This window comes from Penicillium digitatum, chromosome 1 (assembly GCF_016767815.1).
Source record: "Penicillium digitatum chromosome 1, complete sequence".
Taxonomy (NCBI): domain Eukaryota; kingdom Fungi; phylum Ascomycota; class Eurotiomycetes; order Eurotiales; family Aspergillaceae; genus Penicillium; species Penicillium digitatum.
Window position 1 is genome coordinate 4,335,557 of NC_089384.1, and position 18,543 is coordinate 4,354,099.

General features: G+C 49.8%; 5 protein-coding genes across 5 annotated transcripts; 2 read left to right on the forward strand and 3 right to left on the reverse strand.

Moving 5' to 3' along the window:
- Positions 1-167: 167 nt before the first annotated feature.
- Pdw03_3830 (Amino acid/polyamine transporter I) lies at positions 168-2,175 on the reverse strand (the record flags this gene model as incomplete). Its single annotated transcript, XM_014676292.2, has 8 exons — positions 168-282; positions 361-432; positions 496-825; positions 880-1,194; positions 1,256-1,433; positions 1,484-1,599; positions 1,650-2,050; positions 2,119-2,175. 8 exons carry the CDS (start codon positions 2,173-2,175, stop codon positions 168-170), a joined length of 1,584 nt encoding a protein of 527 aa, XP_014531778.2.
- An 854-nt stretch (positions 2,176-3,029) lies between these two features.
- Pdw03_3831 (Sec23/Sec24 family protein) lies at positions 3,030-6,224 on the forward strand (the record flags this gene model as incomplete). The annotated part of the gene is made up of 5 exons (XM_014676291.1): positions 3,030-4,313; positions 4,363-4,460; positions 4,511-4,851; positions 4,908-5,345; positions 5,401-6,224. 5 exons carry the CDS (start codon positions 3,030-3,032, stop codon positions 6,222-6,224), a joined length of 2,985 nt encoding a protein of 994 aa, XP_014531777.1.
- A 2,110-nt stretch (positions 6,225-8,334) lies between these two features.
- On the forward strand, positions 8,335-8,865 carry Pdw03_3832 (putative extracellular thaumatin domain protein; the record flags this gene model as incomplete). The annotated part of the gene is made up of 1 exon (XM_014676290.1): positions 8,335-8,865. The coding sequence occupies one exon, from the start codon at positions 8,335-8,337 to the stop codon at positions 8,863-8,865; it is 531 nt and encodes a 176-aa protein (XP_014531776.1).
- Positions 8,866-10,855: 1,990 nt separating this feature from the next.
- Pdw03_3833 (ABC efflux transporter, putative) lies at positions 10,856-14,874 on the reverse strand (the record flags this gene model as incomplete). The annotated part of the gene is made up of 5 exons (XM_066100608.1): positions 10,856-11,535; positions 11,615-11,905; positions 11,959-12,918; positions 12,995-13,607; positions 13,663-14,874. The coding sequence occupies 5 exons, from the start codon at positions 14,872-14,874 to the stop codon at positions 10,856-10,858; spliced, it is 3,756 nt and encodes a 1,251-aa protein (XP_065956008.1).
- A 1,359-nt stretch (positions 14,875-16,233) lies between these two features.
- Pdw03_3834 (C6 transcription factor OefC) lies at positions 16,234-18,185 on the reverse strand (the record flags this gene model as incomplete). The annotated part of the gene is made up of 4 exons (XM_066100609.1): positions 16,234-16,524; positions 16,579-17,435; positions 17,535-17,623; positions 17,671-18,185. 4 exons carry the CDS (start codon positions 18,183-18,185, stop codon positions 16,234-16,236), a joined length of 1,752 nt encoding a protein of 583 aa, XP_065956009.1.
- Positions 18,186-18,543: the final 358 nt, after the last annotated feature.

Below are 18,543 nucleotides of genomic sequence, written 5' to 3' on the forward strand. Positions count from 1 at the left end.
TTCAATTCAAAAACAGCACTGTCCATCATCAACGCACAAGTTTAACCCAATAAGCCAATTCTAAATGCGCAGAACTTCAGGCAAGCATGGGCATAATCTATGTCTAAACCATTAACTGAAAAAGAAACCACAAGTCGTCGCCGTTGTATTAGAGACGAGTCAGCCATCTAAACAGCAATCTCGCCTGACTCTTCGGAATCGTTGCCATCGCCACCATCGTTACCATCTTCCTCGGTGGGAACTTCTCGTATGATATCATCGGTTTGAGGACCGGTGTATTTTCTGTAGAAAGAAAATAGGACATGTCAGTATGTGATTGAACGATTCTCGAAGGATGTGTTAATCTTGGACGTCTCTTACCCTCGAGCTGCAACCCACCACCACATCAAAGCAAAAGCGGCAATGAAGCCGCCAACACAGACGGCGTAGTTCCTGGACAGGAAATGTTAGCACGATGTTTCATAACGGGACATTAATTGGACTCAAGTGCCTCACATATTCGCGGGCGTCACAGGAAGCTGTGGCGGGAAGAAGAGAATTGTGCTGATGAACAAGACCCAGACAACAGCGATGTAGTTTAAATAGGTACCCCATTTGCCAAGCGTAAAGGGGCCCTCGATGAATTTGACTTTCGATTTATAGAGCTGATGGGCGAGAATGACAGACACATAAGACAGGTCCAGTGCCGGGGCAGTTATGTTGAAGATTGCAGTTGCTGTTTGTGTGGATCCAATGGCGATGCAGTTCAAACCTACGCTGAAGATAACCACGAACCACACTGCATTTATAGGGGTGTGGGTGCGAAGATTGACTTTGGAAAGGAACCTATTATGTATCAGTAGGAACTTGAATCCGGGGCAAAGGCCAGAAAAATCATACTTTGAAAATGGAAGCGCATCGTCTCGGGCAAAGGCAAAGGCCATTCTTGTATCTGCCAGCATGGCTGAACAGCCTGTGAATAATTGGACCAGAATGGCAAATGCCCACATGGTCGTGCCGCCTCGTTTGCCACCAGCATTGAGGAAGATCTGAGCTGCGGGAAGACCGGTAGGGGAGGCTAAAATTCCATCAAGGTCTGTCAGACAGAAGCACATTGAGACGGTTAGGAGCCATCCAAGTGTCCCAGACACCAGAACAGCTGTTTGAATAGCAACTGGTCCTCGCACGGCGGCATCGTGGGTTTCTTCAGACATGCTATGATAAAGTTGAAAGGTCAGAATGCAAGTCAGTAGCAATGGATTTCAGGATCGCATACTGCGTCGTCCCATCGTAGTCGGTCATTGTCCAGGCAACAGATAAAAAGCCCAGGAAAAAAGAAAAGATCTTTGAGCCCCACCCTGAGCCATCAGTGAAATGGCCAAAGACCCAGGATGCTGGCTGTAGATTAGGAGTTAGGGTAATCAGCACAATGCAAATGCAGATAGTCGCCCCAACTGTTCACTCATCAGTACAAGCTCAACAACGAAGTTCTCTTGATACCCACTATTTATGGGAGCAAACCAAAGGATTATTCGATGCAAGGATTTCGTAGTCAATGAGCAAATCACCCCAAGAATGCATAGAACTGCGATTGACACTAGAACGGTCTCTAGCGCCGTGCTTGAATGATGTTAGCGTAGAAAAGTAGCAATTGAGGCCGGCTAACTCACGGTGTGTACGAATACTGGCCATCGACAAGCTCCGAATTCATACTGACACAGGCCAGCAACATCTGACTGACCGTATATGCCACACTGGAAACTCCCGCCGTCTGCCCAAGGAGGTTACACCAACCCTGGATCCAGGAGAAAATAGGGACCTGATCGGGAGGTACGACGTGCTTTGTGACAAAGTACATACCTCCGGCTGTGGGATATGCCGATACTAACTCTGCCACGGAGCTTCCAATGCACATAGCCATGCATGATCCGATCAACCAGCACCATACAGCTGTTGCTGGGCCACCAGCCGATAATGGCGAACCAAATGTCGCCGGTACGGAGCCAAGAACTCCCAGAATAGAGATGGCATATGAGACGGTCGACCATTTAGAGAACTCTCGTCGCAACTCCTAGCTCGAGTCGATCGTTATCAGATTGTGCCCCGCTATGATCGATACAAAGCATTGGGCATCAATACCTGCTTATAACCGATGCGAGCAAGCAACAGCTCATCATCATCGTGAATAGTCGCCATTGTAGGTTGAAGAGGGGCTGGTGTATCTACTATTTCTCTCCTGGGCTTGCGATCCGGGTCTGGCTTTACGGTCAGGCCCATGATTAGGAGTATGTAACCAATGTTCATGCAAGGAGCTTAGGAGGGGAATATAAAGGGGGGGAACAGAAAAGGAAAATCTCCGAACTTACAGCACTCGCGTATTATATCTATAATGTACAGGGTAGGGGTAGGGGAGTCGGCTCAGGAAACCGGGTTGGACGGGAGCTCTCAAAGCCGAAAAAAAGACGGTGCGATGGACATGACGAAAAACAATGTATACATATACCCTAAGAATCACGAGCCGGAGCTAGGGTTGGAAACCTGATGTGATTGGAGAGAAGGGGATATTGAGATGTGTGCCATTCATTAATGGCTTCGGAGCCATCAACCTGTGGGAAGGTCTCTGGCTGGTCTGTCTTAACACGGAGTTATGCAGAGCGGTGACAAATAGCAACAGCGGTCCTTTCTACAGAATTTATCCTTTTTTTTCAAGAAAGAACAGGTCAGAAATTTGGCAATTTCAAAGCAATTGGATGATGCAGTCTGCTTTAGTTGTTAACATTCAAGGATGAAGAGAAGGAAGAAGAAGAGCAAGTCCAAGATGCGACAACGGGAAGGCCCCACGTGAAGAACCTCGGAAGTATGTAAATCCGAGGGAGTTTAGGTGGTCAATACGGTATATCGTCAATATAGGAGTCTTTTGTTATTCGTTATTCCCTAATTCTGTTTTATAAGTAATGATTTGTTGAGACTTTTGTCTTTTCTCTCCATTTCTCAAATTCACCCTTGTGTGACCTCTCTCTCGAATTTCGCACCCCGCGGCATGATTCACCATGGCCGACCCTTCAATGTATAACACAATGGGTCAGGGATCCGGCGACGACCCCTCCAATTCACAATACATGGCTCAGGCCCCCTCTCAGCAATATCCAGCTGGGTATCCTCCCAGCGCCGCGCCTCCACAGACAGGAGTGCCTTTCGCCAACCCCGCGCCGAATCAGTGGCCTGCCTACGGTTCACCACAACAAGCGATGGGTGCAGCAGGAGATCCTGGTATGGCCGGCCTAGCCTCTCAGATGAGCGGGCTGGGGATTGCAGCAGACGCGGGGGCCAGGACACATCGAAAGAAGCACCGTCATGCTCACCACGACATTGGGGGTGGTGCAGCACCCCCCGCACAAGGATTCAACACCGGCATGGACCAAGGAAGCTTGCAACAATCGCAACAGCCACAATCGCAGTTCCTGAACACAGGCTTGAACCAACATGCTGACCGACCAGTTTCCCCGGCAGTGGGGTTAGTATCTGGGCAGTCTGTGGCCGACATACCTGGGATGCAGAGTGGTGCAGGTTCTGTCCCTACTTCAGGCCGAATTGACCCAGAGCATATTCCCAGCATCCCGCGATCGCGTGACCTGCCCGCTCGGTACTACTTCAACCATGTCTACCCGACTATGGATCGACACCTACCTCCACCGGCGGCGATCCCGTTCGTGGCTCAGGACCAAGGCAACTCCTCTCCTAAATATGCTCGTTTAACACTCAACAACATCCCCTCCGCCTCTGACTTCCTTATCTCAACCGGCTTGCCATTGGGCATGATCCTGCAGCCCCTCGCGCCTCTGGATCCCGGCGAACAACCGATCCCCGTGCTGGACTTCGGGGATGTTGGTCCCCCACGATGCCGACGATGCCGAACATATATCAATCCATTCATGTCCTTCCGATCTGGCGGCAGCAAGTTCGTTTGTAATATGTGCACGTTCCCAAACGACACACCTCCCGAATACTTCGCGCCGCTTGACCCATCTGGTGCGCGTGTGGATCGCATGCAGCGTCCTGAGTTGCTCATGGGAACTGTGGAGTTTACGGTCCCGAAGGAATACTGGAACAAGGAGCCGGTGGGCCTTCAAACCCTCTTTTTGATCGATGTCAGCCGGGAGTCGGTCCATCGGGGATTTCTCAAGGGCGTTTGTGCAGGTATCAAGGATGCTTTGTATGGCGATGATGAACCATCAGAGGGCGCCGAAGGCGATGAATCAGCACGAAAAGTGCCCGTTGGGGCGAAGGTTGGCATTGTTACATATGATAAGGAGGTGCACTTCTACAACCTGAGCGTATGTGTTCCTCATCCTGCGATGCTTTCGTCTATTAACACGTTCCTAGGCGGCATTGAATCAAGCGCAAATGATGGTGATGACCGATGTGGATGAGCCATTTGTGCCGTTGAGCGAAGGTCTCTTTGTGGACCCATATGAATCGAAGTATGAGATCCCACATTCCGAGTCTCCTACGAATCACTAACTATGTTTAGGTCTGTGATCACTTCTCTACTCAGCCGGATACCCAAAATCTTCTCTTCAATCAAAAACACCGAGTCGGCTTTGCTGCCGTCGTTGAATTCGGCGCTCTCCGCACTCCAGGCTACAGGTGGCAAGATTGTCTGCGCGGTGGCTAGCTTACCTACCTGCGGTCCGGGACACTTGGTCGTCAGAGAAGACCCTAAAATTCATGGAACGGATGCTGAACGGAAACTTTTCACCACAGAAAACCCAGCTTGGAGGAAGACGGCAAGCAAGTTAGCTGAAGCTGGCGTGGGCTTGGATCTTTTCATGGCAGCCCCTGGTGGCACATACCTCGATGTGGCAACCATTGGTAAGTTGAACGCATCATTGTATCCCATACAGGGCATCAGCTAATTTGGTTCATAGGACATGTCTCTAGTCTCACCGGAGGCGAGACCTTTTTTTACCCTAATTTCCACGCCCCGCGTGATCTCCTCAAGCTGCGACGTGAAATCGCTCATGCCGTCACTCGTGAAACGGGATACCAGACCCTGATGAAAGTCCGATGCTCCAACGGACTTCAAGTGTCCGCCTACCATGGAAACTTTGTCCAACACACACTCGGCGCGGATCTGGAGATTGCCAGTGTCGATGCCGACAAGGCTATCGGTGTGCTCTTCAGCTACGACGGTAAACTCGATCCCAAGCTGGATGCGCATTTCCAGGCCGCTTTGCTTTACACTTCCGCAGACGGCCAACGCCGTGTCCGATGTATCAACGTTGTGGCGGCGGTGAATGAAGGAGGCTTGGAGACGATGAAGTTTGTCGACCAGGACGCCGTGGTCTCGGTTATTGCCAAAGAGGGTAAGTGGAATGATCCATCAAAAGACGTCGACTATGTGTGCTGATATCATTAAAGCCGCCTCAAAAACCTTGGATAAGAACCTCAAGGACATCCGATCCAGTATCTCAGAGAAGACAGTCGATATCTTCAGCGGATATCGTAAAATCTTCTCCGGCTCGCACCCACCCGGCCAGTTAGTTTTACCCGAGAACCTGAAGGAGTTCTCGATGTACATGCTCAGTTTGGTCAAATCAAGAGCTTTCAAGGCTGGTCCCGAGTCATCAGACCGACGGGCGCATGACATGCGCATGATCCGGTCAATGGGCTGTACGGAAATGGCCTTGTACCTCTACCCTCGTATTATCCCCGTGCACAACATGCAGCCGGAAGATGGATTTGCGAACGAGCACGGACAGCTCCAAATCCCGCCTTCCCTGCGAGCCAGCTTCTCTCGCACTGAAGATGGTGGTGTCTACATCGTGGACAACGGCCAGGCAGTTCTACTCTGGCTGCACGCACAGGTCTCACCCAATTTACTGGAAGACCTCTTCGGGCCGGGCCACGACTCCCTCCAGGCCCTGAACCCCAACATTTCGTCCCTGCCTGTGCTCGAGACGCACCTGAACGCACAGGTGCGTAATCTGCTGCAGTACCTGTCAACGGTGCGCGGGTCCAAGTCCGTAACGATCCAACTGGCCCGACAAGGCATGGACGGGGCGGAATACGAGTTCGCCCGACTCCTGCTGGAGGACCGGAATAACGAGGCCCAGAGCTACGTGGACTGGCTGGTGCACATCCACCGTCAGATTAACTTGGAGCTGGCTGGCCACCGCAAGAAAGAGGAGGGCAGTGAGGGTGCACTGGCTAGTTTGTCGGCCATGCGCGCACCGTATTGGTAAATGCCTGATCCGAGATCCTCCGTCCAACCCCTCTCTTTCAGGCACTGTTTTCTACCGCTTGGTTCCCCTGGCGATCTAGACTGCAGGTAAGCTGCAAAGAATTAAAGTGGAAGAAGGCTTATTGGTGGGGGTTTGATGGGGTAAGGAGCCCAGCTGGTCCCACCCAGACTGGGAAGGACCACCGGTGACTGTGACGCTGACTTCCGTGGCTCACACAAGAGGTAGTGATGGGATGTGGAGTAGTATCCTGAGCTCAACGGAGTGTGAAGTTACCCAAAAAAAAAACACCAAAAAAAAAAACAACGGAATTGGGAGAGAGACTGGAGAAATCAGCTGTGTATACCAGGGGTAGTTTCTTTTATTACGGAGAGTTCTCTTAGTGTCACAACCTCCATGCACATGGTCAATGCATGACCATGCCTTCCACCCTGGGTAGTTCTAGTCTTCGTTAGTTCAAGCCTGATAATCCCGAATCTGGACGATCGGAGCCCTAATTTATAATCACTTCATGCACGATGGTTTTGGCATGAGAATTAGTCCACACCACGTACGACATACAACATCGCTGCTTGTTGCCCGAAAGAATCCAGACTCGATCGCCAGGTACAGTTGTGCAGGGGTCCATTTCAACGTCAGAGGCGTCTAGTGGGGGGTTGAGAAGTTTGTCATTGGCTCAGGATCTTTGACACCTAGTGACGGACTACGGAGTACTCTACAACATAGGTGAAATTAAGTGTACAACACAGTCCTTTCTTGTGAGAGGGTATCGGCTCCTACCTACCTAGTCAGGACTTATTTGCATACAAATGATTAATATAGAGCCAGGTCAGTCGAATTGGTTCTAGTTGTTATAATTGGCATGTTGTAGAAGATTTGTTGATTGGCTGGATTGGCATTCTTCTACCTACATCGTACTCCGTATATTGTGCACTATCAATGGTCTGCTTGGTCATGCCCTACTTGCCTCATTATGATGGGGAAGTACAGCATGTACTTTGATTTCGTTTCAATGTACATTATTATTTTGCCTCAACCCTTGATAGGAATTCTAGATTCGAGATTTTTTTAATTTTTTTTTCTACTCTACACTAATTTCCCCGAATGTAATCCGAGGAATGGGATCGAAAGATTATGGTGGCCAACACATCCATACAACGAGCTTCAAACCCCCAGTGGTTCCTGGCAAAAATGCAAGATACGTGGCTGTGCAGCCATGCAGCCGAGCTTCTTCCATGTTCTTTGCCATGGGGATTTTGTTGGTTCAAGGGTTTTAGAGGCCATTTCTTCCATCGGGTTGGAAGAACCACGGACGCGGCCAGATGGCCATGACGTGGGGTTCCAGGGGAAGTGGACACTATTGCCACGCTGTCAGATGGGGCTTCTGGCGATCAGTGGGGCCCTTGATTGGTAGTGAGCTGGGTGAACACGCAGAACTCTCTATATCGACACGCCCACACTGTAGTCTACAATGGAGTGTTGAGTTCAGAGTATCATATACATGTATAGGTAGCGGTGATGCCATAACTGGTTGCAGTGTAGATGGTGCACTTGACAAGTAGAATGTATCTGTTGTGTACATCGTCCAGGTCTCAGCCATACGATCGTAGTCTGATTTTTCCTACGCGCTCAATCTAACATCGGTCTGGGCTCTCTCCTCGACAGTCGAATAAGCCCTGGAGGCGAGACGCTCTGATTTGCGTCCACTTCTTTTCTTTTTTTTTTTTTTCTCGAATGTCGCCTTTTTGTTCTATGGATATTTTTTTTTTCTTTTCTTTTTTTTGCCTTTTCGCCTTTTGCCTTTGAATTGACCCACATTTCCCTGACCCGATCCATGGCTCGAAGTATAGGTGGCTTTGCACGTTTTCTTTCGGAGTTTCCATCTCCTAGTGTCTGGATGCATCTCGAGTTTCGACTTCTATATAAACCCTCTCATTCACCCCGGAATTTCAGTTCTTCATCACAGTCACTACAAAGTACAATCATCACATTCCTTTCTGACATTCATTCTCTTCATTTTCGAGATTGACTCTCGTTGCATTCATTACATCTGTCGACCAGATTCAAATCACAATTTCAATCATTCTCTTAAAAAATCTCACCTTTTAAAAAGATGATGTTCACCAAGACTCTCGGCCTTGCCGCCCTCTTTTCTACCATCGCCTTGGCTCTTCCCCAGGATATGATGGTCCGCCGTGACGGCGGCGGTGTCAAGATCACCAACAACCTCGCCCAGGATGTCTACGCCTGGTCCGTTTCCAATGATGTTGGTCCCATGCAGACCATCACCAGCGGCGGTGGCACCTATTCCGAGACATGGCGCACCAACCCCAACGGCGGTGGCATCTCTATCAAGCTAGCCCTCGATCCCAACCAACAAGATGTTCTCCAGTTCGAGTACACCGAGGCTGGTGATACCATCTTCTGGGACATGTCTTGCATTAACATGCAGGCCGGCAACAACAAGTTCACAGACTTCGGCTTCTCTGTCGTCCCTTCTGATGAGACTTCCACGTGCCCCAAGGCCATCTGCAAGGCTGGTGACACTGCTTGCTCTGCTGCTTATCTCAAGCCCACTGATGACCACGCTACTCACGGCTGCCCCATCAACACTGCTCTTGAGCTGTCTCTTGGCCAGCCCTAGCTCTGATGCTTTCTGTTTGGCCGGTTGAACTGTGCATCCTCTCGTTTTTTTTTAATGCCTGTTTACGCCCATTGCAGCACGCCCTAGTCGGCAGATGACCTTCTTTCACAAATCACCAGGGGCGATGTTTTTTTTTTTTGAGATGAGATTGATGATTTTTATGTTATGCAACATGTTCGGTTGATTCGACATGTCTTCTCCCCATCTACAGCCGGTTGATTTCCGCTGGGGCAGGATGTCTCGTCACGAGCTATGATTTTTACGGTTTTGGGGAATACTCTCCGCACTTGGATGGAAGATGGAAACATGAGAGATGTATAGGGGGAGGGGGGGAAGAAATTGACTTGCGAATAGACATGATCATCAGATCTTGATTTTTTGACGAAATATACGATCTTTACCAACTTTCCTAAATTTCCTCTTGGTACCTTGACTTCAAACCTATCTTGAGGCAAAGAAAAAAAATTCCGGGTACGAGAAGATCTTTGGGAGGCCACAGAATTCCCGAAAAAAGACCGTGGAGCAAAGCCCATGAGCAAAGTACAAACCAGGTAAATTCCTCGAATCCACAGACGATCAATTACATTGTAAAACGTCCGAAGCAAATAGTGGAGCCACGAAGACTGTTCAACACACCGAGAACGAATATGATCACGCTCTAGAACAAGTGATAGACAAGGACCCTCAACAGACCCTAACACATCAATCTCCAATTCGCAGATCTGACTCCCCACCTCAGACCCGTTGCACAGAATGTCGATCCTCCACCAGTCGGATGGGCGGATGGTATTCACGGTGTTCCACTGAGGGGTTGACTGGCTTCTAGATTTTCGATTTTCGACTCTGAGCCTCGATCTGATTTGCTGGATCTTTTCTGTTTAAAAAACCGAAGCGGATAAATTGGGTTCTGATTTGCGCTTTTCGCTTGTGAACAACGCTTCGCGGTTGGTCACTTCGGGGTTTGGTGTGTGGTTTTTTTTTTTTTTTTTTTTTTTTTTTCATTACACGATATCGATCATAGGGTAGTAGGGGCAAAAGGGGGATACAACATAGTCCATGGGAATAGTCCATCGTATGCTGAACAACGCAAGCACACGTGGTGTGGACTCGTGGCAGACAGGTACAAAACTCACAAAATGCCGAGGTACCCGTTCCCCTTCTGTGTCAGGACGGTTCCTCTTGAGAGGCGACATCAAGTAGTTGGATGAACCACTCATCAACAACCGTGGAAAAGATTTGGTCCAATGGGAAGTTCAAAGAAGCTGCTGATTAAGGTTATTCCATCCAACGGCGCTTAGTCGACCCTTTTCTCCTCACATGCCAAGACTGCCTGCTGGCACTCGGCATGGCTTAATCCTTGGTTGCGCGGCCTAGACCCATGGTTTAAGAGTGGAGCACCTACCAACTCCATTCTCATTGACTACAACATAGCACAGTAGTACGGAGTACATAGTTGGCACTCAAAATGGATTTGATATTGCCTGTCACAGCCGGTCCTGTTGGGTAGACCGGGTGCTCTCGGGTAGAGCTGAGTCACAGGCGTCACCGTCGATTTTGTGGTCCCTAATGAATGTGGGGGACCACAAACCACAATTGACTAGAGTGTGTGGTCACATGCCCTTGTGCTGGTAACCATCATGAATGTTGCAAGATGGAGGTCGAACATGGCTTGGTAGATCCAAAGTCAGCTAGAATAGGATCACATATAGTTTTAATCCATGGCAACGTCCAAAGTTTTAGTTGGGGGGGGGGGGGGGGGGGGGGGGGGCGGTACATAGAGACACAGTGCTCGCCATGTCCATCACAGACGTGTGGACAGATCCAAGTGAATGCGATGGCTTTGGTAATCACTGTCGGAATGCCTCTCTGAAGACTTATATTGTCAAAATGGTTGAATCTAGCACAGAGACCGGAAAAAGAAAGCATGCCGCATGTGAAAAGGGTATCTCCACCAAGTAACAAACGAAAATTCCCAAAACGAAAAGGGAATCTAGGCCTCACTGACCTTTCTCTGAGCCCTCCACTTCCTCCACTGCTCAATGAACTTATGAGATCTCAAAGCCTTGATAAATGCATAAGCAACAACCCGATAGATGACTGTGCAAATACCCAATGCCATGACATTGATCGGCCCATTCTTATCCAGATTGTAGAGCTGAAGCACCTGCTCCCCGGAATCAACAGGACAACTCCCGTTAACAAGCTTCTGAGAATCAGAGCAATGGAACACCTGGCCATGCATTGAATACGGTGCCAGGTTAGCAATGGCGTACTTGATCGGCGAGAGATGGTTCAGTGCCTGTAGCACATTGTTGACATTCAGACTCATGACGCCGCCGAGGATGGTCGAGATGGAAAGCAAGGTGGATGTCACATTGACGGCAAAGCCGACGTGCGAGAACAGCGTGCAGAACATTATGCCCACAGACTCGCCACAGCTGATAATGCAGAAACAGTTGAACGCGCTGATGAGGAACATCGTCACGGTGCGGTGCAGGTTGTCTACAAAGGCGGCTAACGCGCCGAAGATGAGTGATGAGACTATTTCGAAGGGGATTTCGATTGCGGTGTAGCCAAGGATGAAGGTTGAAGCTGTGTAGCAGTTGTCTGCTTCTTCGCGGTAAAAGATGTCGCGTTCGCTGGGGTAGATTGCGATATTTTGAAGCATACCTATTCGGGAGATTAGTATTCCTATCCTACAATGGATGTCCAACGAAAAGAGCTTGGAAAAGAATAGAGGAAAGCTTACCAACGAAGTACAACGCCGCAAATTCCTGAATAAACCCCATACGAGACTGCACAGCCGCATAATCATTCTTTAGCGGCGCAAAGAAAAGCGCCATTATAATCGCTATCCCAGGGATCTGCATCGATCGCGCCATTACCAGCGGTGGCTGGCGCCAGAAGTGGACCACAGAGCGGTGCAATACCAGCGGGAACGTCACGCGAAATGGCAACATCTGGCGCTTGAGACTTCCCAGCTCCGCAGGCGTGGCAATCTGGGACATCTGTCGGTCGAACCCTAGCTTGAGACGGTTATCTTTCCAAAAGGAAACAAAAGGCCCCGCACACGCTCGCGCGTGACAAGCTCACGGTCGGCTTGCTGAAAATCGACCGTGATGAGATCCAAGACAAAGTCGGCCGGATTGGTTGTGCGTGGACACTCGTGGCCCTGCTTAGCGAAGTGTGCGAGCATTTGCGTTCCGGGGCCCGCGTAGACGGGGTAACCGCCGCGGGCTAGGAGGAGGACCTGGGAGAAGTAGGCGAAGAGGTCTGAGCGGGATTGATGGAGGGTAAGGACTAGAGTGCGGCCTTCGGCGGCGAGGCTGTGAAGGAGCTCAATTATAGACATTGCTGTGAAGGCGTCAAGGCCGGAAGTTGGTTCGTCGAGGAGGAGGACTTTGGGGTCTGTAAGTATTTGGATTGCGATTGTTACGCGCCGCTTCTCTCCGCCGCTGACGCCTTTGATGAGCTCGCTGCCGATGACATTGTCAGCGCATTCCCTCGGTCCCATTTTTAAGAGGATCTCTTCTGCGCGTCGGTTCTTTTCTTCGCTTGTCATCCAGGTTGGGAGGCGTAAACCTGCGGCGAATCGTAGACTCTCTCGGACGGTTAGTGAGGGCATCAGGGCATCGTCGTCTTGCGTCACGAAGGATGTCACTGAGCGGATCACACTATTCGACGGCACGGCGCCGTTGTATAGCATTGTACCATGGACGCGGTATTGTGTCCCCATGGACCCATGCAGCCTGTGGGCTATGGAGTTGAGCAGAGACGTTTTACCACTTCCGGATGGGCCCATGATAATGTTCAGCTCTCCCGGCTGAAAATCAGCGGTAATCGGTCTCAGTATCTGTATTATTTCCGCGGTTGCCCAGGGGGTTCGTCTCCTTTGAATATCCAACGCGTACTTGTCAAGCGATATTGCCACTTTGCGCGCCTCTTCTGTCGGGCGACTGGCGAGCTTAGTTTTTCCATTAGTTGGGTCTCCTTCAGTTTCTCGTGCTTGAGCAATATCTATGGAAAAGCGGTTGTACCGGAGCAACAGAGCAGCTAAGAGATAGATAGTGGCCAACGGCAAACGCGATCAACACCACTATAGGCCGCCAGATACAGTGGGGCGGCATACCTAGGCTTTCCATGATATAGCGGCCGGTGTATTGCTTGCAGGCCGGGTCTAGAGGATCATTGGAATATGGACAGGCGTAGAATTGCCCCATTTCTGGGCCATTGGGTCCGATAAACTCGTTCGCACACAGAGCGCCAAAGATGTAGAAGGTGTAGGCACTCCACTTCAACCACCTCACGTAGACCGGAATCTGGTTAGACTGGACGAAATATCCACACGCAAAGGATTGTAGCGTGAAGGATAGGTTTGCTACCAGACTTGCTCCTGGGAAACTCCGCGCTACGCCAATGGCTACCGCGGCAAATGTTACGGCAATGTAGTGTGTGAGCAGGGAGAGGACGAAGAAAATACAAAACTGTGCCGCATCCAAACGGTAACCCACCATGAAGTAGAATACGAGAGAGAAAATCAACGGCACGGGAAGATCCTCTAATAGTAACCGAGCTGCTCGTCGGCTGAGAAGGAAAGACGACACATTAACCACGCCCTCGTTGCGTTCACGGTCAAACAGGCGAACATCGATAGTCAGTCGATAGGTCTCAAACAGCAGAATGAGATAGCCATTCAAGCTGCTAGCAGTGTAGAGACTGCCTTCCCGCGAGCGAATCCCTGCCTGACTTTCGTCAAGTTGCAGGAAGATCCAGCCCTTGATTACAGCCATTTGCAACGGCTTCAAGCAGACTACCAGCAACACCCATCGGGTCACGAATGGTAGTCTTAAAAGTGCGGGACGTCAGAACGCAGAGCTGTCGACGAAATGAGGCCTGTTTCACAGTTCCAGTGTTGAATCTTCCGACCTCACGTTTCGGCATCTCCTCTTCTCTTTTGCTCTCTGCTTCTGAATCTGTAGCGACGGTCTGCTTCGACCGCCACACTTCCCTCAGTCGCTCAACTCGAAGGTTGGAAGCAGCCTCAAGCGCCTCCGTCCGATTATCAACAGCAGCAAGGTCAATCAAAAACTCCGCCGGGTTGACAAATGGCGGAAGAACATGCCCACACTCCTCGAAGTGCGCCAAAGACCCTTGTATAGAACCACTGTAGACCGCCGCTCCCCTTGCCAATAGAACAACATTATCAAAAAGACTCCAGATCTCAGAGCGCGGTGCATGAATGGAGACAACAACCGTCCTCCCATCCAGGGCGAGACGCTTCAAAGTCCTGATAATTTGAAACGCACTAGTAGCATCCAAACCGGTGGTGGGCTCGTCACAGAAAAGCACGGAAGGATTCGCCAGGAGCTGCACGCCAATGCTGGTGCGTCTTTTCTCGCCACCACTGCAACCCTTATGGGCTGTCGTGCCGATGCGGGTGTCGGCACACTCTTTTAGGCCCAGTTCGAGGAGGACCTGTTCCACAATTGTGCAGCGCTCTGCTGGGGTTGTGGGTGGTGGAAGGCGGAGGTCTGCCGAGTAGCGCAGGGTCTCGCGGACTGTTAGCGTAGGAATGAGGACATCTTCTTGCACGACGTAGGCGCTACGGATGTGCGCAATATCCGGGTTGTCATTAAATGTAGTTGTTCCGCATGCATTTGCTCGGGAGAGACTCATTCGGTTGGCCATCAGGTTGAGTAGGGAGGTCTTGCCTGACCCACTGCTTCCGAATATGGCAGTTAGACTTCCACTTGGCATTGAAGCGGATACATTGTCCAGGACAGTCTTGCTGGTTCGTGGGGGCCTTTGACCCCGCAGGCGCTGCCAGATGTGTAATGGCGAGGTCTCCCATATTGGTGGAGTGGTGTGGACTTTCAGTGACACATTGCGGACTTTGATGCATACTGGATCGACTGCGCGCAGAGTGAGGTGGTATGTAGTATCTCTCACATCTGCAGGGAGAATATTCTGCTTTGCGCTCAATTCGTTCATGATCTCGTCCTTTTCCATGGTGGATTTTGCCGGTGTCAGATTAGGTGGATGCGAGTGATGTAGCAGTCCATACAGCAGGTCATCTCCCCGTACAAGTAAGACTCCCGTGGATATGCTATGCAGGTGGCGGACTCGAGTCGACAAGGATGGGATGGGCTGAGATGACTCTAGGATGACGATCCCCGGATTCTGCCAGAAGAAAAAGCCAAATTCTGGGGCGGGTCGAGCTAGAAAAGATCCTTGCAGTTCACCTCGTGGACAGTCATTTCAGTCCAGGAAAATTAATTCTCCTTGCTTCAGAGCTACCCCGGACTATTCTTAGCCTCTGAATTTTTAATGCGATTGGTCTGTCACCCCGCAGCAACGTGGTCCTTGCATGGGCGAGAAGCTGTCGGACGGGGGGCCACCTGCTATAGGTGCATCACAAGAGTTACGTATGTTACAAAGTCGAAGATGCTGATGGTATTCAAATAAAATGTGTGCAGACACCTAAGAACACAAATCTGTTGAGGCCAGATCCTCTTGGAATTCGGATTTCTCGGGTTGATTCCCCTGGATATACAGTTACTCGTCGGAGTATGAACCGGACTGCATGATAGTCAAGGATGTCCCTAGAACATAGGAAAAGGGACAAAGAAACAAAGCAAGGACATGCATGTCTAAGTCTAGACTTGGTGATCCTCCCCAATACATCTGAAAGAAATAGACCAATCCGATATTGTACAAGGATGAAGACCCAATTGCTATTCGGCCACACAGTGAACCACAAGGGAAATCCGAAACTATACAATCTCACCTCAATCAAATGAAACAACATGACTAGATCAGGCTCCAGACATAAGAACGTCCTCCATCAACTCATGAGATCATCCAGTCACTCAACCTCACTCCTTCACAGAAATAACACCAAGTCAGCCTTTTCCTTCCTTTTTTTTTTTTTGAAACGGGGGACTTTTCTTTTTGGAAGAACCGGCTTGGCACCTATACCGGGCCATGCAAAGCAGCCAGAGAATAACGCAACACGCCTTTGACATTGAGATGCTCGTAAACCGAAAAATGGAAAAAAAAAACGCAAACAGAACAGTAATAGACCTGGCCTCCAAGATGCAAATACACAGGCATCATAATCATCATCATCATCATCATCATCACAGTAAAATCAAAATCGAAACGCCACATGGTACAACCTCATCTGAGGGACGATCGTCATCTACTCCCGTTATGGGGCAAAGGGAGAATCCCCTTTCCAAGACGGTAAATAATCAACAAGGTGAGAACAAGAAAGTAGAAAAGGGGAAGTAAATATGAAATAACAGGGTATCAGAAGGATAAGGAGAAAAAAGAGAAAGAGGGCAGGAGATGGCAGAAAAGGACTATTCAAGTAATCAAGAAATCCATCTTCATATCACGTATGATCTTTTCCCAGTCCCAACTATCCTGCATTCGGGTATCCATAACCTCCCAAACCTGTGTAACGACCTTAAAAGCAGGCTCGATGTTGCGCAGGTTAGAGTAGGACTTGAGACTCTCGAAGCCCTGCGTAATGCGTTGGCGCTGCTCGGCCAAAAACGCAGAACAACCAAGCAGGAACAGTGGCATCAGCACGATGCTGAAAGCGGATGCATCCTGTGGCAGCTGATCCAAGTAGTCGAGCCCGTCGTCGACAACCTGTGCAATTTTAGCGCTCGGTCGCGAGGGCCGTATCGTCCGGTAAAGGTATACCCAGGTTGACTGGCGGTATAGCTGGGCCAGACACCAGTTCGGGGTGTCGGGCTCATGTGAGGTCTCCCAATTTCGGATGGCCATATCAACGGAAACTGCCTCGCTTAGCGTCTGGTAGTCTACTGCTGGCTCATAGCCCTCATTGAAGCGTTCACGGATACGGTCGCGGAGCTGGGTTATCTGCGAGATATAGTTGAAGAGACCGTCAAATACACCGAGAAACATCCCCGCTGACACGCCGGGCACGCACTTAGGCATGTGCAGGTCATTTTGTAAAAAGTTGGGACGACGGTCAAGTGAGGTGAGAGAGTTTGAGACGTCGTGGTACTGGAAGAACTCGACGATGAACTGACGGAATTTTTCGTTCCGGGGCTGCTGTGACAATAGCAGATACCGGGCAGCATCCATATGCGGTCGATATTCACCATTGGTTTCACCTTCGCAGATGGTGTTCAAGCTGAGGGCGATGGTGGATGCGATGATCGGGTCCTCAACTAGTAGTCGATCATCCTCGTCGGGGCTCTTGGCTGATGATGACGCATTGATATTATCTTTCAGATCTTGAATAGCGTGGTGGAAATGGAAATATTTTCGCTCCCTTAGCTTTGGTTCGGGATCCAACACCGAGAGATGCGATCCGGACAAACACATTAGGGAATGCATCAATCCCTTGTGTTGTGTCGCCATCGGAAGAAGAATCTCCTTGAAGGGATTCGAATCATCGTTGATGAGTGTCAGTACGCGACTGAAACCGTACACAAAATGGTCCAAAAAGCGACGGTCAACATCCGTTTCAATTCCGTCGATGAGGAGGGGTAAACTGCGCGGCACGGCTGTAAGAGACTGGGATCGAGCTACTGAAAAAAACAACACCCCCCGAAGTTAGTGCATCAAGAACAGTCAAAATCTCCCCCCCCCCCCCCGCCTCCCCAAAAATATATACAAAATGCACCTACCATCAGCCATTCTCTGTTTTCCACTTTTCCAAATCTCCTTGAGTGGGTAGCCTTCGCAGACGACCGCATTCTTCTGGCAGTTTAGACAACTATCCCCTGTTAGACAAAACAACCTCCCGGTGGGAACACAACTCACGAAGGCTTTGTCTCATCACATTTCTTCTTTCTCCTCCGACAGGTTATACAACCAGTCTTTGAGCGACCTTTAGTGACCTTGACCTGACCTCCAGGAGCAGGCAGTGGATGTTTGCGTGGGCGACCACGTTTCCGTGGAACAGCGGGAGCGCCCGACTCCACTTCCGCCTGTTTGATACTCAACAAGTCATCGTCGAGTTCTTCCAGTTCTTCCACCTTAGGCATATCCATAATATCATCTAATTGCGCTGCATCAAAATACGAATAAATCTTTGCCTGCTCATAGTTGTGGTCGATCGAGGGCGATTTCCCGCCATTCCAATGCAATGAATCGACCGAAGCATCATCGGTGCTAACACCGGTGCTGGCACTAGATGTGCTGCCTCGGATGGCGGAACCCCGGATCCCTATTGAAGGTATGGGGAGATCCGATCGGTTATCGTGACTCTCCCTCTCCCGAATTTCAGAGTCATTTAAATCCGGATGGGTAAAGAATGAGCTATGCATAGACAACATTGAAGAAAGGGCATCCGATAAGAGCTCAGATGCACTCTGCTGACGAGAGGGGGGATGCGGGCTGTCGGGTATAAATGGAGGGGGAGGAACTAAGTACGGGAAAATGTGCTTGGTCCGCCACAGTGCGTGTGATCAGGGAATACACTTTTCCGTAGGAAAAATTCCAGCCAAATAGAAACTGCGCAAAGAGGGAAGAACTTAGTCCAATTTGAAGGAGATTAAGGACAATAAATATATATACAATGAGAGCCTACTAGGTCAGTAGGGGTAGGGTATAAGGCTTGGGTGAATCAAGTGCGTAATGAAAACCCAAGCTACCTTAGTCTCTAGCTATGAACGCATTAGCCTATAAATTATA